Here is a 24,399-nt window from a genome sequence, read left to right on the forward strand (position 1 = left end):
GGCACAGTTTTAAGAGCTTGGACACATAATCATCCATTTGGTTCTTACAGTATCCCTAGAAGGCATTAAAAGACCAGTGAAACCCTCATTTGATAAATGTGTAAATGGATACTGGGCTTTAGAAAACTTGGCTTGTATCAGGTAGATGTACTTAGCAGGTGAAGCATCTGTGTTTGAAACTGATCCTAGAGTCTGGTCCTAGAGTCATCTCCTCTAATTGTATCACAACAGCCTTGCATTTCTTTCCAGCCAGGGAACACCCCCATCCTTTCCAGGTTACTCTCCAAATGTAAGTAAGACATAAAAACTAAAATTTAAAAGTTACAGCATGACAATATCTTAGATCTTGGTTAAGTTTTCCTTTGTTATGACCAAACAGATATGTATATAAGTTATATATGCATATACAAGTTAGCCAGAATGGAAATGGAGAAGTTTGATTCTTTCCCCTTCTCTGGGGAATGAAGTCTACCTAGAAAGAGGGACATCCATTCTAAATCACTAGTCTGTGGATGAGAAGACTGAATGGAAACATCTGGGTAAGGTCTGGATGATAGAAGAGGCTGCTAAAGCTCAGATGAGAAACCGCAGGAAAAGAAAGGAACTTCTCATCAGCACAACAATGTTCCAGAAGAGGGAGAGGTTATATAAATATTATGTTCTCTGCAATACAGATTAGTTCTATATCCTTGTGCTTGCCTTAGAATAATGAGGACTCTCATTGTTAACTAGATTCTACAGCCTTCCTTGATTTCCACTTCTTCTCCTGTGTTCAAGCTCCACCTCTATTCTGCAGACCGTGTACTCACTACTACTTGATGCTTTCTCTGTAGTCCTTTGTAGCAAGAGCAGAAACACACCTGGACCTCTGCACTTCTCCTTTCTATCCTTCTTACCTTTTCTTTGCCAGCCTTTTCCTACTATGCCTTAGACTTCCTGATTGTCAACCTCAATCACACCCAAAGATTGTTTTCATCTCTTTCGTAACTGCCAGGGGGAACAGATCCTCAAAAGGCACTTCCTTCACTGCCCTTTTTGGTTGTAGATGAGTAACAGACACATTGATAAATATAAACCATTGTGCTGAACAATAAACAAAAAGAAATGGAAAATTTTACTCTTTTGATACCTGCTTAGAAGGAAACTTGAAGGTTTAAGAGGAACAAAATGGTCTCCAAAGACATAGGTGCCTTCTTTGGCCAGGAGAGCTAGTGTCCAAGGGTTTGTGGGAAAGCATCAGGAGATCAACATGCCAGGGGGCCTGGAGCCCTGCCACTTCTCAAAAAGTAGCCAGTCCCAAGAAGTACACTCAAAATGTCTACTGAACATCACAACTGTGTTTGGTTTATTGAACTCAGTCAAATTAGATTTATTCTAGGAACAGATGCAAATTATAAGGCAATTCTACAAGATAAAAGCTACTGCATCCTGAAGACACTAATTCTTCCGGCAGTAAATACATGCATTAGGTATAAACAGAGACAAGGCAGCGTTCGCGGTGGCTTTCATCAGAGGATAAAAGACCTGCGGCAGATTGAAGCTCTCTGGAAATTTCATTCCAAATGAAAATAATAAATAACAGACCCAAATCTTTTTCATTATCAAGCTCTGGGTTTCTCCACCCTGTGCACATGACATCTTCCTTTGCAGTGAGTCTGGAATGAAGGCGCTGAGTCCACGGACAACCTTCCATAGCTGTTCTTTACTGTCCTTTCATAGATGTGGCTTAGGATGTAAGATGCCTCAGAATCATCATGGTATCTGGCAAAATGAATTTCTGCGTCCACCTCCCACTGACTAAATAAGGACAGGGGACAAGGCTTTCAAATGGAAACTCACTTTAGGTAAGTTTTCTCGGCACTGTTGATCCATTCACAGGAAATAATCAGACACACCAATATTCAGAACAGACAATCAAAAAATTCAGATAAATAATCACTTTTTCCAATTAAGAATGTACGTGTTTGAATTTTCAAATTGTTTCACATATGATATTTGTGTGTTTGTGTGTGTATGGGAGTGTGTGTATGGGAGAGTGTGTGTGTATGTGTTTAGTGTACGTACATAAGCATGAAGAGAGAGGGAGCAAGGGAGTGAAAGAGATAAAGACTTGCTTTTAAGTTCAAGCCAGTCTTGAACTTCCTTCTCAGCTTCTGCCTCCCAAATGATAGGGTTATAGTATGTCACTATACTCAGATCAAGTATTATTTATCATAACAAATTTAAACCACTTTTTTCAAAAACCCCAAGATATATGAACAGACCAAAAGCTGTTCAAAAATTAAAGCTACTAGATAGAAACTAGTTGTGAGAAAATGCAATACATATTAATAAAGTCAACTTAGAGTCACAATTTCCATATCAGGCTCACACTGCCAAGGTCCATCCTTATCTTAGTTTAAATAAAGGTTAAAAAAATACTAGTGAATTTGTTATTAATGAAAAAGCCAGTTGTAGCGATGCACACCTTGAATCTCATCACTTGGCAGAAAGATGAGGCAGATCTCTGAGTTCAGAGCTAGCCTGGTCTACATAGTGAGTTCCAGTATAGCTATTTCCTGGACTATATAGATAGGTATTCTCTCAAACGAACAAACATATTAAAATTTTTAAAATGAAGAAAGCAAAAAATATTATATAAAATAATCGTAGAGGTTTGGTCTTTTGCTATTTATTGTAATGGTAAAAATACTGGCCCTCAAGGCCTGGTTGCCCCCAAGGATGAAAGAATTGGTAAGTAGACCGAAGTGACACTAAGTAACCTTGCCTCACCCCAAGTTATCTCTGTTTGGTGCATAAATATGCCTTCAGCCTCCAGCTGGGCAAAAGAGATATAGGTGGAGCTTTGGGTTCCTGGCCTTGAGGTTAGAGGCAGGGGACCACAGGGAAGGAGAGAGAGAGAAGACAGAGAGAGGACAAGAAGACAGGGGGCAGAAATCATGAAAATATGGCATGAGGGCTGGCCAGCAGGAGTTAAGAGCTGCCCAGATGGAACATGGCAAATAACAACTTGGGCTTATTGATGGAGAAATATATTCTAATAGTTTAGAGGGCAGGTATCTGCCCTACTCCAGTGCTATAGAGACTTATAATAAATATGAAGGCTATGTGTCTTTTGTCTGGGAACTGAATGATCAAAGGCAAGGTAGAAATCTTGATTTGAGATTAAATAATTAGTACAACAAATACTACTGGTGTACTGGAGCTAGGAGTTGGATATGTGCGTGAAAATTCTTGTTACATGTGTAAGGACCTGAGTTTGAATCCTCAGAAGCCATGTAAAAAATATGCATCAGGTACATCAGTTATCTCACTGTGCTACAGATAGATGAGAGATGGAGACAGCGAAGTCTCCAGAGGCTCATAGGCCAGGTAGGCTTAGGATTTCATATGTAGTTGGAGGGAGGATGGGAGGGAGGGAGAGAGAGAGAGAGAGAGAAAGAGAGAGAGAGAGAGAGAGAGACAGAGACAGAGACAGAGACAGAGAGAGACAGAGAGAGACAGAGACAGAGAGACAGAGACAGAGAGACAGAGAGAAACGGAGAGACAGGGAGAGACAGGGAGAGACAGGGAGAGACAGAGAGAGAACCTGTCTCAAGGTAGGAGGTGAGAACTCTCACCAACTACTATACTCTACTCCCTACCTGTGCCTTGTGTCTTGTGCCCATCTGGTTTGAGTATACCTGGATTCACAAACATGAATGTCAACACAACACATTCACAAATAGGCATAGACAAACACATAAAAGAAAAATAGGACTGTGAGATAGATTAATCTGTAAAGGGCTTGCTATCCAAGCATTAGGACCTGGCTTCTATGCCTACAATGTTCATGTAAAAAAGCTAGATATGGTATGTATACTTTTAATCCCAGGATTGAAATAGCAAGACAAAATGATCACCGGGGGTTGCTGGCATGCAGCTTATTTTATGTACTTTTTTGAGATCCAGGTCAGTGAGAGACCCTGATTCAATAAAACCCAAGGTAGAAAGACACTAAAAAATAATACCCAAAGTTATCTATAACATCCATGAATAAACACATACATATTCACACATACATAAACACATACTCATGCACACACAGACATATGAACATATATGTATACTCATACAGATATACACATACATACACTCACATGAACATATACACAAACACTCACACAGCATACACTTATACATATACACAGACATAGACATATACACACACACATACACAAATACATACACACACACACACACAGAGAGTCACAAGTACACACAAACACCAGTGACAGCATGGGATTTAAAGGGGGTTATCTGGGCTCAAGTCCCATACATGTGTCTAAATCCTACCTAGTATCTAATATATTCCTTATGTGTTCATGTCAGCCTCTTCTCATCACCAAACAATTCAATAGTTTCCATTTGGAAAATGAGAAAATCAAGGCTCACGGACTTCAGAGCCTGCCCCAGGGTGGTAAGTTATAGAGCTCATGGCCCTTCTGACAGATGCCAAATTACATTAACTCTCTAATTTTATTGACAGCTATGTGTCCTCTATGTGCACTAAACTGTAAGATGCCTAGATCTCCATGTCATGTGTAGGACCTGATCCAGGACACAAAAAAATGCACCAGGTAATAGGAAATTAAAGACAAATTTCGATAATATTTCTTTAAAGAACACCTATTTTTCTGCTGCAGCAATGGAGGAAGTAATTCCTAATATTTCTACAATTATTAAGAAATATTTTCTACATTAATAGTATAAAATTAAACCCTCAAGTACAGTATCCACATACTATAAACATGGAAGAGGATCTGCAAGTACGATCTATATAAAAGATTCTGAGATTACCTATCTGGAATAAATCTCTTTCCTAAATACACCTAAAGTATCCTCCACCCGGAGACGATCGTGGAACAGCATCAAGAAAATGGTTCCCACTAAGCTTATTAGAAAGCATCCCATTTGAAGGGATGTATAAGCATTAGGTCTTCTGCTTGGCTACAATTGCACTTGTGATTTGAAGTTGAGAACATAATTTATGGAAAATTCAGTGTGATGACTGCAATATATGGGGGATTTTTCATAGACATTTCAGGAAACCTGGATGTCTGGCTGCACAATGGAAAACATATACAACAAAGCCTACTTCCTGATGACTAAAGATAGAAACTTGGGAGTAGACAACTGTCTCTGCACAGAAGGTCACAGTGTCTCTCTTAAAACAGCACTGCAGATAAAGTATGGAGAGAAGTACTTTTTTGTTCCTATTACTAGGTTAGGGTAAGGATCACCACAACGGTGGTTCAGATTGACGAGGGAAGACTGTAGCACACTCGCTTGATGTAAGTTTTATAGGCTGAGGGTAGCTTCAGATTCAGACAGCAAAGGAAACAGGACAAAGTGTTTTTATAGACAGGAGGAAGTGGCAGGGAGAGAAAGTGGCTCTTGGATCTAGGCCTGCTTGTTCTGCATTCACAGTATGCCTGAAAAAGGCAGTTGCTTGATAAGGGAGTGCATTACACCTCCTTTGGGACAAGTAGATCAGATCATTCTTTGATGGCAGACTTCAAAGGAGGACAGTGGAATAGGTCTAAAGAGGGACCTTCTTCCTCCCACAGTTTCTTTCATGGTAAACCATTCCAGAGGCCATTGGGCAATATGCTCTAAGTATCATCAATAACAACAGAATCCAAAATCACAAAGTGAGTGTGTATATATACATATATATATGGAGACAATAGAAACAACAGGAAAAAAAGGAACATACATAAACAAACCAATGTGTCAGAAGTAATGAAAAATTCCTTGACAGGAATCTAGCTAGACAACAGGAGAGGGACCATGAGGTTCCCCAGGACAGCTTGGGTGGGTGTCAGGGAAGGGCTGAGTAGCAGAGAGGAGAAAGAGATTAATTCTCAAACCTGTAGGATATCCACATCATTGTAATAATCACCCTGTACCCAGCCGTGTTCTACTATTTAACTCAAGAAGGAAACCAAATAATCAATTATAAAATAAGAGGTCACTTTTAACTTCAATATTTCCTTTTCCTTGTTCCAAGGGTCTTAATGAGTAAGCCAGGTCAGCCTGTGCGTTGCTAAGCAGAATCTAAAGCCTCAGGAAAAAACATTCCCTGAAGTACCATCCTGTTCAAGAGGCTAACTCAGTGGTGTACCCTCATTAACAATAGCAACACTTGCTTCAGGGAAAAAGGCCATTAATAGGCTTATTGTTATTACCACCTGGCATTTGGCAAAAGTGGATTAGAACCCAGAAATCAGACACTAAACAGCATTGAGAATCTCACACACAGGTAAAGAATGCAAGGATAGGCCCCATGCGTTCCATGGTAGGCTGACCAACCTCCCTTCAAAATGTGTAACTGTGTGAATTTCAAAACATGAAATATTCCCAGCCTTGACAAAAACTATCCAAATAGGACAGCCAGATTCTGAAGGTGCTACTATGCTGTGCTTCCTGGAGAAGCTACTAGTGCGGCAGGACTGGATTCCACGCATCCTGGTTCCATGAACACCATCTATGAGCTACTCTGTCACCAGAAAGTAGCAAGGCTTGGAAATATAATTGTCTGAAAAGAAACAGACCAGGTATATTTCTTAATAATAATGAGGGTTCCTGTATCCTGCCCATGGCATTGTGAATTATTAGATTTTATTAAAATAACAGCTGAGTCTTTGTGCTAGTCACTGTTATTTAGCTGACTCCCAAGTAAAATTTCATGCAAGGTGGTATAAAGATCACAATCTGACAACTGTAGATTATCCACTTGCAGATACGAGGACTGAGTGTAACAGGACAGTTAACAAAAGTTTACTGTCAAGTGAAGGTAAGATGTGAGTGTGTATGTGTGCACATGTGCATGTGTTTGAAAAATTTTTCTTTATGTATTATGTTCCAAAAAGGATGTGAGTTGACCTCACACATTTATACTGTGGAAATGCTGTGATCAGTCGGGAAACAACAAAAAAAAATTTTCAAAACATAATATGCTTATTTCTTTTAAAGGGATACAATTATTTACAGAAATTAGCTTAATCTAAACAGTGTGGGTTATTTTATGAACATTCAGTAATTCATACATGGTGCTTAAGATTATAAGTCAATCCCCTATCATCACCATTAAAGATAGCAGAAACTTGACAACTTGTGTTCAGGTAAGTGGGAGATACTGCTATTGGAGTTTGAAACTCTATAGCCATGATCTTCAGCCCTGGTGGACTCAATGCTTATTTGGATTTTTAAAATAATGATAATAATAATAATAATAATAATAATAATAATAATAATAATAATAATAAACAATCTCCATCTCCCAAATAACATAACATCTATCAACTACAAGTGACAGCCATTAGCAGTCACTGTCTGGTTCATCCTTTTTCTGGCCTTAGCAACTTTGAAGCTACTTTTTTCTATTTAGATCCATTTTTATAGAAAATCATGTAAATGATTTCTTTAGAATTTTGAAATAAAATCCTTAGAGCACATAATCTACCTGTCCACATAAATTTTAACTATGTTTAATATGTGTGTTATTCATTCGTGTGTTCTACTACACAGCTGGGTATCCTCCCATGTTGCTCGCTCTACCTCCAGTACTGTTAATGGCTTCAGAAGCTGTACCAATGAGATATTTCACAATGCATGTGAACTAACTCAGTGCATGTTAAATTTACATTTGAATTGTGAGTTTTTAGAACTCTGGTAGCCAAGCTTGAACACCTTTATGTTGTATTTCAAGAATCAGTTTCAAAGCAAAGACACTGATTTTTGCATCCTCTTTTAGTATCTGCCTAACATGGCAGCAGACAGGGGAATGGATGAAAGTTGAATGTCCTTATCCTTTGTCGAGTTTCCCATGTCATGTGTTTGGAGAAATTGGGGCCACTCTTTTGATCATTTGGAATTTGTTAGCTTTCTCTTTGAGACATTCACTCCCCATGAAAATTTCCAGACATCCTATTTGCAAAGTTTCACTATAGTTATATTAAACACTGGAGCCAGTTATAAACCAAAATCAGAAAAGCACCATGTTTACTTGGAATGACTTGGTGCCAAGTTATCCTGTCAATCAAAGCCAGCCCTGAAACCCAAAAGCTCTATTTCACCATGTATGACATCAGCAGCATAGTGTAACTTGCTTCTTATTGTTACCATCATAAAACCCAGCCTTCTCTATAACTTAAGCATTGAACCTAACCACAGGAATTCACATTCCTGTGAAAGAACCTGGATTTTTGCTTTATAACCCGCCAGGATTTTAGTTTTACTATGATCAGAGGCTATCATAATAAATCCTCCTTTCCTCTATAGTACACTTTAAAACCATTTTGAACTCCATTGACCCCATTAAGTTTGAACTTTGGTATTTAGTAGCTAGAGAGAAGAGAAATGTGTGTGCCTAAAGAAAAGACATGTGGAAAGGGAGGCACCTGACACACAACAGGATGTACCTTTACTCAGAAGGAACAAGTAAAATTAAATTGTGCTGAGAATTAAAGATATGTCAGGTGCCTTAGTCTATACAGGACCCACATAACCCTCAGGAAGTTGGTGTACCCTGCCCTGTTATGTTTTAGGACTCCTCAGTTTAGTTTCTGTTTTAGCAATTGCACAGTAATAATTTTACTACAAAGGGTAAATGTCTTGTAAACTAATGGGAAACATACTGTTTGGCACAGTTTATAATGTCAGGATTTATGGCTCTAACACTGAGGGTCTCTCTGACCTCGAAGATAACATAATGAAAGAGCAATGTGCTGCAAATGGCTCGTTGTGGTTTTTTTATTAGTTCCCATAATCGCTCATATTAATTTGTATGCACATAATAGGCACTCACCTTCACAGTCTGTCCAGCTTCAGGACCATCCTAGGAGAAGAGAAAGAAAAAAGAAATGGAGTTGGGGTGAGAACTGACTGATGATATTGCCTGCTTATTCAGAAATAATGCCCATTAATAATTTACATCCAATTTCATTGTGTGTTAATTTGTAGTAGTCTCATGGGGACCATTCATTTTGAATGTGTGGGACCAGACAGGTCCCCATTTCGTTCTGAGTGAGGAGTTATGTAAAAAAAAAAAATGATAATGAATTATCCAGCAGGCCACTCCTTTCTATTTTTCATGCTCTTTGGTTTCAGCTATGGTTTTAATCACATTAAAAAATAAGACTGAAAATGTTTGGAGAGGCAAGGTACCATGGTTTGGTTACCAGGAGTCATTTAATTAATATCTGACTCAGTTTCTCTTCAAGAAATTCTTTAAGCAAGAAGGTGAGGTTCAGATGAAACAGTCTTTTCAAGCTCTCCTGACCTTAAGCCAGAAAAGTAAAGTGACTGTGGTGGGCAGACCCTCGTGCATGTGTCCCTTCCTCCTCCTAGCTTCTCAAGATCAACAGGATGATTATCAATTGCGTCACTGCTAAAACTGAGCACACAGGCTCAGTCTCCAAGTACATTAAAACCGAAAGCAGGTGCTCTAGAGAGAAGGCAGCAAACTTCTTTACAACACACAATTTCAAAATAGAATTACTACTCAGTGGTTTGGGCTAACTTTATCCCTCTATGACCTTGATGGGAGGGAAGGATTCATGCCCTGTTAGGACAAGGGTTAAGCCCATGTCTGGCATGTACATCAAACCTTTTCAAACTTGAACCGTAACCCATTCATGGCTTCCAAAAGCAATTTCATAGTTCCCAATTATGAAGATAACATGACAGGACCAAAGCTATTAGAATGTGGAGGATTGATTAAGATTACTCTGTGAAACCCTAGTTCTTTATCCTTGAAGGTGCATGTGTATGAGAGAGGAAGGGTACACAGTATTGTAACACACACATATATTAATGTGAAGTAATTTTAAAATAGTTTCACAACAGTACTTATGCAAAATTGCTCCAATTCTACCCATAGTCAGGCATCATATTCATGGAATTATACTTGGATAACCTACACTAGCATTTCCTGGTAGATATTCTCATCAATTTCCTTTTTCCTGGTCTACTTGGAAACAGTTTGCCACAGAGTTTTGATAAACTCATCCCAGGCTGAATTACTGTCTCAAATTGTATTTCTAGGGATGCTTAGATACTCTCAATAAAGACAAGCCAGAACTGGTGTTTTTAGAAAGAGATGAGAACATCTCTTGTCAAAGACTTCAATAGATTGGCTTCTATACCTATCGCCTTTGGAAGTCTATGGCAAAAAGCCAAGGAAAGAGTGTAAGGATGGCGTGGAGGTTAATAATTGGTAGTCAGGTTGACTCAAGTTATGTTTTTAAACAAACTCTAGACATTATCAGGGAGATTCTAGATTAGACTAATTGAGGAGGAAAGATCTATGCAAAAAATGGGCCTCAGCATTCCCTGGACCAATGTCCTAGGGATAAATGAAAAGAAGAAAGAATGGTGAGCACCTCTTCCTTCTGGGCTTCCTGACTGTGAATACAATGTGACTAACTACTAGAGAGAATAATTGATGTAGATGCTGGACATGCTGGTGAGCATGAAGAGCTGAGGATACAGTCCTCATGTGCTGGAGGCGCTGATTTCCAACCAGCCGAGAAGTGAAGTTGGTGTGCATCTAAGCACAAGGGCCCTTGTACATATGCTGTTGTCCCCACCTCTATCCATAGGGATCTGAAGTGGTTCATGGCGTCACTGACAATGTGCTCAGCTCCGAACTGATGACACACATCATGGACATCCTTCTCTCAACCTGAGGAGTACTGACCTAAGCTCTGCTAGCAGATCTCTAAAGATCTGCTGTCTTCATCTTGTAGTAGGCTATATGTAATAAACTCACTGTAGCCACCTAGGACCTATCACTGCAGTTTGCATCACATCTGGAGAAAAGTAAGAGCTATGAAGAGGAGGCTCACATTAGCTGTCAGATCACTGCACTCCTTGGAGCCACAGCAGGGCTGAGCCTGTGCATGCTCAGAGAATACTTAACACAATGCAGAAAAAAAAAAAAAAAAAAAAAAAAAAAAAAAAAAAAAAAAACAAGGACAATCAAACAAAACAGTTCTAATGTAAATTCCCAGTGCTGGTTAGTTTTTGTCAACTTGACACAACCTAGAAACAACTGGGCAGCCAAAATCTCAGTTGAGGAATTGCCCCCATCAGATTTGTCTGTTGGGATGGCCTGTAGGGGCATTTTCTAGTTTGCTAATTGATGGGAGAGGGCCTGGCTTACTGTGAGCAGTTACCCCTGGGCAGGTTGTCATGGGTGTCTAAGAAAGGTAGGCAATTGAATGTGAGCCTGGAAGCAAGCTAGTGAGCAGTGTTTCCTGTGGTCTCTGCCTCAGTTCCTGTCTCCAGGTTGCTAACTTTTAAGCCCCTGTCCTAGCTTTCTTCAATAATGGGCTTTAGTGTACACAAATAAGCCAAAGAAACCTCTTCTTCGTCCAAATTGCCTTTGGTTTGTATCTCATTACAACAGAGAAGCAAACTAATCAATCCCCTTAAATCGCTTCTTTATAACTCCCACCTGCTTTAGAAACAGCACAGCAGACATTTGCTGCAACGCCATTCCATGGTCCACTTTGGGGCCATGGACAACAGAGCCGCCTTACATTAGTAACTTTTTCCTGCTGTTATGTAAATGCAGACCCCAAAAACCACTTCTCTGCCAAGATGGCTAAGATAGAGAGCCGTACGATAAGCTTTAGAAGGAAGGAAAGAAACAGTGGTGAACAATCTGTGAACTCACTTGCATGGAGAAGGTGATGGAGGTACCCTGGAAATGCTTCTCCACCACTGTCCCAACTCTCTGGGTCACTTGAAACAAATCGGCCACTTCATCAGGACGTAGGTCACGAAAGCGCTCCACTGGCCTCAGTGGGCACACGAGGACATCTGTAGTGGGGTATGTTAAGGAAAGTTTGGCTTGCTTTGAGTTGCATTCTTATGCAGCAGTTTATACAGGAAGCCCCGAGTCCCATTGACCCAGGGCCTGGAATCTTGTAGACTAAGAAATGAAGGAAGAAACACTTAGCAAACAAAAGCTTTAAAAGATGGTTAGTTTACTTTGAGGGAGATGCCTTTACACACAGGAGAATTTAAGCAAAGACATGGTAATGTACAAAGTGATGCCAGGACTTGCTGAGATAATTACAGCTGGAGGCAAGATCTATTCTGGGCCATCATCAGCTGACCTCCATCTTCCCCAGCAGCTAAGCACACTGCAGTGGACTAGCAATTGGAATACCTTGGTGTTTTGCTTGTTAGAACATTGTGATTACACTGTCAAGTTTCCTTGTAGAGAAATGATAGAAACATATAGAAAGTGTCCAATATCAGATGATACAGAAGGGCTGAAGACATTAGGAGAAGATACCTTGAGCCTTGTGTATAAATAACAGATGTTCCACATGAGGGTTCCTACAATTGGTTACTCATAACCCATGATATTTCAAGTTAAATCTTTAAAGAAAGGGGCTGTTTCTTACACACAAAAACAAGTTGTGATGCATTCTACAAGTTAGACAAGGTAGCACATTTACATTTCTGGTCTGAGAAAATACCAAGGTCTGAAGAAAAGGGACTAAAATTTATTGTTTTTTTGGTAGCAAATTATAGTAACAATTACATTGACATTCTATATCCTTTTTATAGTTGAATCTATGGTGTACACATGTGTACACACATATGTATGAATTATATAGATAAATTGCCCCTGTGTAAATACATACATATATGCTTCTGAACTTGTAGATGGTACATCTCAATAAACCCACTGTGAGCTAAAAATATCCATCCAATATGTAGGTATGTAATACAGCTAACCTAAGAGTATCATGTTTTATCCTAGCCTTACTTAAAGATTAACATACTGATGGGCCAAACTCATTCTCAGATAAACTGTTGGAAATCATACATAATTGATTGAAGACTGTAATATAAGTGAAAAATGGAAAGGATAGACTGGAATGTTCTCTAACTGTTATTACTGAGAAATTAACGTTAATCCACTAGATATAGGGATTATCTGTGTATATATACATACAGCGTATGTTACTTACTCAGTTTCTAAGTACTTGCTAGAGAAAACAAAACTGTTATTTTTTTCCTTAAGTTTATTCTCCACATCACCCCACCCCTTTTTTTTCTTATTTTAAGAAAGCATACTTCTGCCTGGAGCCAAGCAGCAAAGGGATCTAATAAAACTACAATCTGGCAATTGCAAGTCTCACCAGAATACAAAGCACTTTAACCCATCACAGGGTTGGACTCAAGGCCTTAGGGAAGTGCGCAGAGTTCAGCATGGCAGGCCTGATTTTTATATGAGAAAGGGACAAGGAGAGATAAATAGATGAATGTGGTTTACATTCCAGGAATTGACATCAACAAAAAGCTAGGAAAGGAGGTATTTCTTTAATCTGAGTTCAATTTTCATGAGGTGAAGGGAGCACCTACCCACCCACAGGGCATCTGATACTAATAAAGATAATTATCCTCTAGTAGTGAGTTTGATTATCATAGGTCAACAAAACACCTAGAAATGAAGAATTTGCTTTTCTAATCTTAAGCAGATTACCAAAATCTATCCTTCGCCCCAAAGTTGTTTTCCATTCATCAAGAGGGACTTTTGCCTATCTTATTCCTTCCTATTTTTTTCCAGAATAGTATTTATATTGATTACTTGGAATTTCACACATGCACCCTGATCACACTCATTTCATATTTATCCCAGGTCTACTCTCCCACCCTTGTGCCCCACCCCCAAAATAGATCAAGTCCAATTTGTGTTGCCCATATACTCATTGGAGCATGGTCACCCTTCCAGTGCCTAAACACCCACTTATCCCTTAAAGAAAACCGAGTCCTTTCCCATGCCCCCATCAGAAGCAATCAGTTGTGAAGAGCTATACTTCAGCATCTCTCAAAGCTTTTAAGGGCTCTCTTAAATGACTTTCTGTTGAAACTGTTTCTTTTTCTTAGGGCCAGGGAAGAGGTTGTTGAAGGAAACATCAATATTTCTCATTTTCAGCTATGAGTCTAGAGTCATCAATACCTGCAACAGAAGATTTCCTGCCCATAACAGCAAGATCATGGTTTCCTGTGGCTACATGGACTACTGGACAACCATATGATCTCCAGTGGTATCACAGACTATGGAGATAATCATGACTTCAGGTGGGAGCCCAGGCCATGGAGATCCACATATCCTCTGGTGGTAGTATAGACCACAAATATCAACAGAATTTCAGGTGTTAGCAAAGACCACAGCAATCAGCATGGCCTCCAGCAGCAAAACAGTCCATGGATATCAACAAGGCCCCCAGCAACATCTCAGATTATGGGCTTTTACATGAGCTCAGACAGCAGCACAGACCACAGACATTAACAAGGCAGTAGCAGCAATGGTGGACATTCAAGTGACCTTTGATAGCAACACAGTTCATGGGCATCCACACATCCTGTAGCAGCAGCCAGTATCCCAGACCATGTACAGCAATGTGGTAGTGGGTAGCACAGAGGGTTTTTTTGTTGTTGTTGTTGTTGTTTTTTTTGAGGAAGCCATATCTAGAAAATGACCCATTCTCCTTCTCAGCCATCCTGCTTTTGCTCACAGGTAGAGCACAGGTAGGCTCACGTGGGGCTATAACGAGTACATGTTTGTAATTCTCTAACATTACATCCATATACAAAGTACTCTGACCAGCCTTCAGACATTTCCATGCCTCTTAAGAGAAGTTCAATGCCATATCCCAGATATAAACAAACCCTGAGGAAATTACCAGAGAAGCATCTGTTCTTCTTTGCTGCTCTTTCTGTCTCAGGAACAAAGACTAGAACCCTTCTGGATTCTTTGCTACCTTCTTCTCACTCTTCACCATTCAGGGCTTCACAGGTGGGCAGATCTGGCTGGGCAGTGTGAGACCCAGGAGGTTCCAAGGCCAACAGGTGTGGTTCCCACCACTGCACTGCTGACTGCTGACCTTCCCAAGCTGATTATGGGAATTTTCACATCCCCTGATCACCCAGCTGAGGTCTTCCATATCTGCTTCCACACCCATTCCCTGAGGTACAAGGGGGACGCCTCCTTATAATTTAAATTATACTCTCCTTTAAGCCTATTTATCGCACAGCAGCCAGATAACAACAATGCAACTTCCAACAATTGTGGGCCTTGTCTGCATGGATCAACCAGCTACAGGAAGACTGACATCTCATGTAAGCAACTCCTCAAAGTGGAAACTAGAGAGACAGAGCTGTAATATCAGTAACACATAGAGGTCATCCTTGTCAATGCCACAAAACCACTATTTATCAACTTTGCTTCTCAGATGGTAACAGCTAACTTGACCCAATATTTAACAAGTGGAAATATGAAGGGAATTAAATCAAAATGACTCCCAACCTTTGTCTTTTGTATACCTAACCCCAGGTCATGTAACATATACATAAATTCATTACTTTTAAGAACTATCTATAGTAGTAATACATCATGAAAAAAATAAACAGGCTTATACCAATCTCATTTGGAGATGACCCTTTATCATTCCAGCTGTACAACACCATTGTATGTTTGTGTGTATATGTGTATATATGTCCCCTGTATCCATCATTTGCTAATGAATCTCCTTATCGGCATAGAGCACACACCCTTTGGGTATGCTGAGACCAAGTAATTGTTAACAAACTCAGCTAATTTACTGCATAACACTAGGGAACATGGCATCCCAGCTGTCCACTGACACCAATTTTCAAGGCCTATCACAGACTATCTAGCCCCAAGATAGCCATGAAGTGATTTTAAATGCCCATAACAATTTTCAACTACTGCATAAAAGATGAACTGGAAAGAGCTTAGTGTCATGTGATATTGCAGGATTTTCCCTGACCAATTACAGGGCAGCAGGAAGCCTGTGATTGGACAGGGGAAAGGGAGGTGGAGCTAAGAGTTACAGAGACAGTGTCTCAGGAGAGAGGAGGAAGACCCAGATAGCGGCAGACATGATCCAGTGTGACTTTAAGGAGCCACATGTTGTTATGATATCATAAGTTTAAAATAATTGGGATAAAGCTTTTATCACTATCAATTGGCTCTGGAATTATTGTATTGGCATCTTGTAAATTGAGAATTTATTGATACATAAAGGTTCAAGAGTTTTACTTTACTTGGTTACTGGAATGTGGGACCACCAATGGCAGAGAGGGAACTAGCCACTCCAGGGTCAAGTGAGCCAGATGCTGCGGGGGCTAGGTAGAGAGAGTTGCAGGCAGCAGGACCTCGGGAGCACAGTCCAGCCTCACCGGGGAGTTGAAGGGTTGAGAGAAGCAGCAGCTCTGAGAATTGGCGGGTTAATTTTTTTAATATTTCTCACAATAGGTGGCACCTAATGTGGGGCCAACCTGGGGCACCACCTGTAGCTGTGCAGCAGTCATGGAGAACTGGGTTACCTGAAAAGGGGACTGGAAATGAGAAGGAGGGGTATGAGAGAAGAGTGAAGCCAAGACAAGGTTCTGACCAAGGCTCCAAGTTTAATATTCAGCACTGTGTTTATACAGGGCAAGTCTACAGACCCTATCCTTTGTTTCAGCTGAATTATGTTGCAAAGCAAGCAGGCAGTCTATTCTAAGTTCCTATAGGAAGTTGCATGTACAGCAAGGAGGATAACTCCACCTGGGTCATTAAGGTTCATCGTGACAAGTGCTCAAGGTCTATTCAGCCTGCTCAAGGCTTGGGAGGGCACAACATGAGATGGATGTATTTGTCACCATGACTCTCTATGTGGTTTTTGCTTTAAGTCTAACCTGTGCTCATTGATGTCCCTACTTCAATTGGAAGATGGCTGGCATTGGGGCAAAGACAGTCTTTTCATTTTCCGTGATACTTCCTCCTAAACTAGATGTAGAATCTCTAAGGTCTCTTAAGGGTTAAATTACTTCACATTTTTTGGGGGGGTAGGAATCACAAACCAACCAGGTTCAATGCAGAAAATAAAATTAGTGTTAATAAAAGAAGTAGAAAGAGCACACTGAACTTGAGAATGGGCTTGAGGAGACATGCACATTGGGGCCAGTATGATAATCAACTACCACATACAGGGTCAATGAAGGTAATTTCTATATTTTGATAAAAATAAATGATTGGACACATTCATTCGGTGTCTTAGTAGGAATTCATAATTAATACAAGATAATATGAAACATTATTTACTATAATACCTGTTTTGTTCGATGCCAATATGGGGTTAGATGCTGGAGATAACTTCCTAGGAAAGTACTATCCAGTCATGCATGAAGTCTTGGTTCCCAGAAACTACATAAAATTGGATAAGATAGCATGTGTCTGTAAATTTAGCACTCCAGAAAGATAGGAGGTAGAGACAGGAGAATCCCCAGAACTTCAAAGTTCACCTCTCATGATGTATTCACTGGTAGAATAGCAAGAGACTCTCTCTCAAATTAGGTGGAAGGTAAGGGCCATTACCCAAAATTGTCTTTTTGCTTCAACATGGGTACCTGCACATACAGAGAGAGAGAGAGAGAGAGAGAGAGAGAGAGAGAGAGAGAGAGAGAGAGAGGAGAAAAAATAATTAATAAATAAAGTTAATTGATTTCTTCAAAATCACAAAGTTACTTAGGAGCACAACATGCATTGAAATTCAGGATGTTCAGCTGTCCAGCCCAAACTTCTTTCCATTAAATGGAAAGGTACAAAATGCTACACCTCTGCACCCTTTTCTGTTGCTAAACCTCAGCAGACATCAACAGTTAATAGCAGCATTCTCTTCTCAAATCAGAGCTACAGAATCTTATCAACAACATCCTATAGCCAATCACTACCAATTACTATGGGAAAACTCCACACTATTTCTGAAACCTATTCTGCTGTCTCCAAAGCTAAAAAAAAAAAAAAAATCACAGGGGTCTGTCTGGATTGAGTGTAAAGCAAAAATGCAAAATAAGACTATTGGCCCAGAGACAAAAATAGTTGTTATGTTGCAATATTTGTATTAGGAATAAATTTCTTTCTTAAGTTTGAATTTTGCTCATCAAGGCTAATAACTGATGGATTTAAGAAACTTTTCCTAGGCACTTCTGTAACATACATTTAAATACATAATCATGATATAAAAATGGACATGTATTAACTGGGATAATTAAATAGGACAGCAAACATTCTTAGAATTGTTTAGGTCCAGCCTCATTTGTTTATTTATTTGATCTGTTCTAGAGATTAAAAATGTAAAAGTCAACAAATAAATCAAATTATCCTATCACTGGTGATGAGGATTATTAGCGTGAATTTGCAGCAAGGAGGTGTTAAAAATTCTTTGGAACCAATAAAAGAGTTTGTGTTCATTTATACCACAGTACTGCGTGTAGCTTAATAATAAGCAAGAGGTTTTCATCCTGTAGAATTTATTATTTATTCCCATCTTTGCATTTTCCTCCTATCTTTGTACAGTCTCCCTTCCTTTCTTCCTTCCCTACCCTTTTCTTTCCCTCCATTCCATCCCATCTGTCATGGCTGAAATTGCAACTCCACACAAGCTAGAGTCATTAGAGAGGAAGAGCCTCAGTAGAGGATATACCTCCATAAGACTCAGATGTAAGTCATTTCTTCAATTAGTGATCAAGTGGGGAGGGTCCAGCCCATTGTAGATGGTGCTGTCCCTAGGCTGATGGTCCTGGATTCTGTAAGATATCAGGCTGAGCAAGCCAAGTGAGGCAAGCCAATAAGCAGCACCCACTATGGCTTCTTTATCAGCTCCTGCCTCCAAGATTCTGCCCTATTTGATTTTTTTGTCCTGACTTCCTTCAATAGTGAACAGTAATATGGAAGTATAAGCCAAATAAACCCTTTTCTCCCCAACTTTCTTTTTGGTCATGGTGTTTCATCGGATCATTAGAAACCTTAACTAAAACATAATTTCTTCCCTCATCTATCTTCCCTCCCTCCCGTTCTACCTTGATCCTCCTCTTCCTTCCTCTTTTCCTTCCTTTTGAGATTGTGATGGATATTAAAAACAGTTAAAACACTTTTCCACTGACCTACATATCCAGCCCTTTATAATTTTAATTTTACTTTATTTTTAATCTTTTTAAATTACTTAAGTTGCTCTCAAACCTTTGTGGTTCTGTGGTTCTCCTGCCTCAGCTTCCTGAGTCACTGGGATTACAGGTGTTCATCATTATGCAGAGTTTCTTGTAGATGCATTAGATTACTCTTAATGGCACTTGAAAGAACAACACACCCTTTTCAGGAGAAGAATCGAAGCACTTGGTTTAAGTAGCACACTTAGAGAGCTTTGAAACAAAGTGGATAATATGCTCTTGGCAATCCAGGTACTTCAGTGAATTTTCATATTGGAAAGTAAAGCTGGTAACTTCAAATTTAATAAATATGATTACATGCTGCAATAAAGGAGTGCAGCATGTTGATGATTTAGACCACATCATCATAAGCATTGAACACCATCTTTACTGAACACCATCATAAGCAGTACAGTAACTCAATGAAGAATTAACAGCACACCCAATGGCAGTAGACAAAAGTGGTTGACATGTAACTTAAAGCAAGTGGGATGTGTGGAATGTAATCAATTGAGAAGATTGTGATTAAAGCCATGATATATGACTGTGCACACATCAGGGTAAGTCATTCACAAGTATCTATTATCTCATCTTCTGTCCTGGGACAAAGATAAAATGAGGCCATGGTCATGTGAACAGTGTGAAGATATCCTTGTCTAATTAGTGTGCTGTCTGACGGCCTCAAACTTGCACATGGCTCTGAAGGCTCAAAAGTGTGAATGACATTCACAGAAAAATTAAGGGAGCTTGAAATAAAATAGAAATGGCAGGGGAAAGTGTACCTATATTTCATTCGGGTGCAGTATTTATCTTGAATTTAACATATTACCTGTGAATTTTCAACAGAAAGGAATCTTATTTTGATTGATGTGCTAGTATCACATTGTTGAAAATATGTGTACATTAAACTGCTCAGCTGTGAAAAAGCAAACAATATCAGAAGTATGTACACTGTTAGTTATGTCCTAGGGACAATCAGTGATAGAGGCTGGTACTATTACAACTACTTCTCTGTTTTCAAGTTTGGAAGTTGAAGCCCCAAGAGTTCTAATGGATGTTCAAGTTATTAAGTGAAAAGCATGGCAGAGGCCATGAAGCACATTTGCTTACTACAATCTCCATGTTTCCAACAGTGAGGAGGTCTCCATGTAAACACTGCACTCCTACTACAATGGTATGGAAAAATGTTAGTTCCATTTTTAGTTCCAACAATACTTTTCTTGATACAAATTTCTTGCAGTCCAATATTACTCTAAAACACTAGTTATAATACAATATAGGTTTTCTCAACCCCATCAGGATAGTTAATTATGTTCTTCCAAAAGAAATTACACTAATTAGTATTTCTCAAATTTGCATAACTATGAAATTAAAATTATTAATTTACTAATTTTGTATGTATGTATGTGTATGCTGTGGAAATACAGGTGCATTGGTACCACTGTACATGTGGAGGTCAGAGGACAAACGTCAGAGTCAGTTTTTTTCTAAGGGTAAGTCTCGAGAAGATGAGCTATAGGGCAGTTGCTTCTATCCACAAAGTTACTTGCCTCTCTTAAACCTATTGTTTCATTAATGACTTCAAGACCACTCTATAGGACAAATGTTCTAAAGGATATGCTTTAGCTGAAAGCTTGGCATGGTGGTTCATGCTTATAATCCCAGCACACAGGAGGTTGAGGCAAGAGATGCAGAACAGAAACCTATATGATCATGTAGATGTTATGATAGTCATTAAAAATCTTGGACAAGAATTTTGAGTTATTAAAAGTTCAGATACCACTCCTAGGTATATACCCAAAAGATGATCTAACATATAACAAGGATATATGCTCCACTATGTTCATAGCAGCCTTATTTATAATAGCCCAGAAGATAGAAACAACCCAGATGTTCCTCAACAGAAGAATGAATACAGAAAATGTGGTACATTTACACTATGGAGTACTACTCAGCTATTAAAAATAATGATTTCATGAAATTCACAGGTAAATGGATGGAATTTGAAAATATCATCCTGAGTGAGGCAACCCAATCACAAAGGAATACACATGGCATGTACTCACTGATAAGTGGATATTAGCCAGAAAGAAGCTAGGGGTTCCCACGATACAACTCACAGATCATATGAAACCCAAGATGAAAGAAGATCACACCAAAGTGTGAATGCCACAGTCCTACTCAGTAGAGGGAAAAGAATAATCTCTGGGAAGTAGAGGGAAAGAGCGATCTGGGAGGGAGAGAGAAGAGGGAGGGGAAAAAGGGGGCCAGTTCAGATATGGGAAGAGATGGGGGAGAAGTACAGAGGGTCGGGAATTTGAAAGTAGGTGTGTAGCAGTGGGAGAGGGAACTGGGGGTACCCACTAGAAAGTCCCAGAAGCCAGGGACTCAAGGGGTTCCCAGGATCCAACACAGAGGACTTTAGCTGAAATACAGAACAACGGGGAGATAGAACCTGTAGAGACCATAGACAGTGGATAGGCACAGCCTCCAGTTGTGGGATGGGGCCACCCACCCACCTCAAAAATATTTATCCAGATTTCCTCCTGTCAAAAGGAAATGCAGGGACAAAGAGTGGAACAGAAACTGAAAGAAAGGCCATCCAGAGACTGCCCCACCTAGGGATCCATCCCATCTGTTGACACCAAACCCAGACACTATTGGTAATGCCAAGAAGTGCTTATTGACAACAGCCCAGTATAGCTGTCCACTGAGAGGCTCTGCCAGAGCTGGATCAATACAGATGTGGTTGTACACAGTCAAAATTGGACTGAGCATGGGGACCCCATGGGGAAGTTAGGACAAGGACTGTAGGAGCTGAAGGGGTTTGCAACCTCTTAGGAAGGACAATATCAACTAACCAGACCCCCAAAGCTCCCAGATACTAAATCACCAACCAAAGAGTACACAGGAGGTACCCATGGCTCCAACTGGATATGTAGCAGAGGACTACCTTATCTGGCATCACTGGGATGGGAGTCCCTTGGTCCTAGGGAGGCTTGATGACCCAGGATAAGGAAACACTTGGCTGCTGAGGCAGGAGTGGGTAGGCAGGTAGGTGAGCACCTTCATAGAGGCAGGGTGAGGGAGGAGGAGACAGGGGCCTTGTGCAGGGGAAACTGGGAAGGGGAATAACATTTGAAATGTAAATAAATAAAAGAACCAGTTAAAAAAAAAATGAAAATATGTCCAGATACACAGTGAGATTTTGCCCTGGCTGCTGCACTGAATAATACCCTAGGACTTTAGTTCTGTATGTCAAATGCAAAAATGATGCACATCACTTCCAGGCCAGAGTCCCAACTGCTAGTGTGAAGGCTCTATAACTTTATTTCCTCCTCTTTTTCTTTCCTCATCATGCTGTACCATGGAATGACTGACCTGGAAGTCTAGGGTCTAGATTATCAGTCAGTGGGCAGCATTTATTTTTTACCACAATGCCTAGACTAAGTTTATTGCCAAATAGATTTTTGTTTCTTTTGCCAGCTCCATCCAACTTGTTTAGAGCATTGTGGTAAAGGGGTTTCTCAGGCCCTGCCAGCGAAACATAGAGGAATATATTAGTGTTGACTGCCATGAAGGAGGTAAGAATATTAGTGTGCCTGTTGACACTGTTGCTTCCTCCATTGGGCTGCAAACCCCCTTAGTTCCTCCAGTCCCTTCTCTAATTCCTCCATAAGGGACCCCCGAGTTCAGTCCAATGGTTGGCTGTGAGCTTCTGCCTCCATATGTCAAGCTTTGGCAGAGTCTCTCAGGAGACAGCTTCCATATCAGTTTTCCATCAGCAAGCATTTCCCGTACCCATTGGGCTGGTCACATATGTGGCAGAGGATGGCCTTGTTGGACATCAGTGGGAGGAGAGGTCCTTGGGCCTGATTGTGTTTGATGCCTGAGTGTAGGTGAATGCCAGGGAGGAAGGATAGGAATGGATGGGTTGGGGAGCACTCTCATAGAGGCAGGGGGAGGGGGAATGGGGTAGGGGAGTTCCGAAGGGGAGATCTGGAAAGGGGAAAACATTTGAAATATAAATAAATAAAATATCTAATAAAAAAAGAATATTAGTGTGCATACCAAGAACCTGACACTATTCAATGATAAAGCAATAAAAAATATTTTCTCAAGGACTCCCTTTCCCCCTTTCTTAATGATATAGGAGTCATTTATGGGTCTTACAATGTCTCTGAGTAAGCATTTTAAAAATCTATTATTATTGTTATTGTACCAAGTATAGACAGAAATATCTGTGGTTTGGATGATTCTGGTTAGGAGAGTGTTGAAAGGGAAGATGAACTGTCATTCAAATGTGTCTGTCCATCAAATATAAAGACAAAAAGGGGACACACCGAATATGAATATGTTATAAAATTACTCTCAGAAGCTAAGAGTTGGAGAATGTTGGGATTGAAGAAATATCATATACCTTACAGTTGAAAGTTTTAAGACTCATCCCTTATGAAAAAATTTTAATAATCACAGCAAGTATTTAGTGTAAAAACCATTTCCAAAATGCTATAAATAGGTTTTACATTTAATGTGGATCAGAGAGTAATATTAAGAATTTGTAATTTACTGGAGAGCTTCTAAAAATAAAACATGTAATAAAAATAGATTGTCAGTAACCAGACATGTATATACTGTCACACCAGCACCACATGAGTGAAGAGAGAGGCCCTGAGCAGCTAAGCTCAGAGCCTGTCAGAGTGAAGTGAGACCCCAACTCCAGTGCTTGCCAGAGTTCTTGCAGAGTGAGCTTCATTATATTCAGAGATGTAAATGGATTTGAGCTTTAGGATTTTTTTTTCAAGAGCTTTGTGAAGCTCGAAGGCCTAATTCTATTACTGATGCTATGGTGTGCTTATAAACAGAAACCTAGCATAGCTGGCCTCTGGGTGGCCCAATAAGCAGCTGACTGAGACAGATACAGATACTTACACCCAACCATTGGACTGAAGTTGGGGACCCTTGTGCTTGAATTAGGGAAAGGTTGTAAGAAGCTGAGGAAGAGGACAACCCCATAGGAAGACCAGCAGTCTCAACTAACCTGGACCCCCGAGATCTCTCAGACACTGAGCCACCAACCAGGCAGCATACAGGAACTGGTCTGAGGCCCTTGATACATACACAGCAGAGGACTGCCTGGTATGGCCTCAGTGGGAGAAGAGGAGTCTATCCTTTGAAAGACTTGAGGCCCCAGGGAATGGGGAGACCTGGCAGGGAGTAGGGGTGCTGTGGGGCATGGGGACATCCTCTTAAAGACAGGGCAGAGAAGGAATAAGATGAAAAATTGTGGGCAGGAAGACCATGAGCGGGGACTGTTTTGTTTGTTTGTTTTTT

General features: G+C 40.1%; 1 protein-coding gene across 16 annotated transcripts in view; it reads right to left on the reverse strand.

Moving 5' to 3' along the window:
* Positions 1-24,399, reverse strand: part of Fhit (fragile histidine triad diadenosine triphosphatase) — a 1,878,988-nt gene that overhangs the window by 657,048 nt on the left and 1,197,541 nt on the right. For 15 of the 16 annotated variants that reach the window (XM_031344761.1, XM_031344749.1, XM_031344785.1 and 12 more), the window contains 2 exons: positions 11,726-11,871; positions 8,852-8,881 (listed from right to left, as the gene is read on the reverse strand). In XM_031344761.1, the coding sequence (XP_031200621.1) occupies positions 8,852-8,881; positions 11,726-11,871 (176 nt within the window). Of the gene's footprint in view, positions 1-5,247; positions 6,581-8,851; positions 8,882-11,725; positions 11,872-24,399 lie in introns of those variants that run through there. The other variant, XM_031344774.1, reaches the window with a different exon arrangement.

This window comes from Mastomys coucha, unplaced genomic scaffold, assembly GCF_008632895.1.
Source record: "Mastomys coucha isolate ucsf_1 unplaced genomic scaffold, UCSF_Mcou_1 pScaffold10, whole genome shotgun sequence".
In the NCBI taxonomy this organism is placed as follows: domain Eukaryota; kingdom Metazoa; phylum Chordata; class Mammalia; order Rodentia; family Muridae; genus Mastomys; species Mastomys coucha.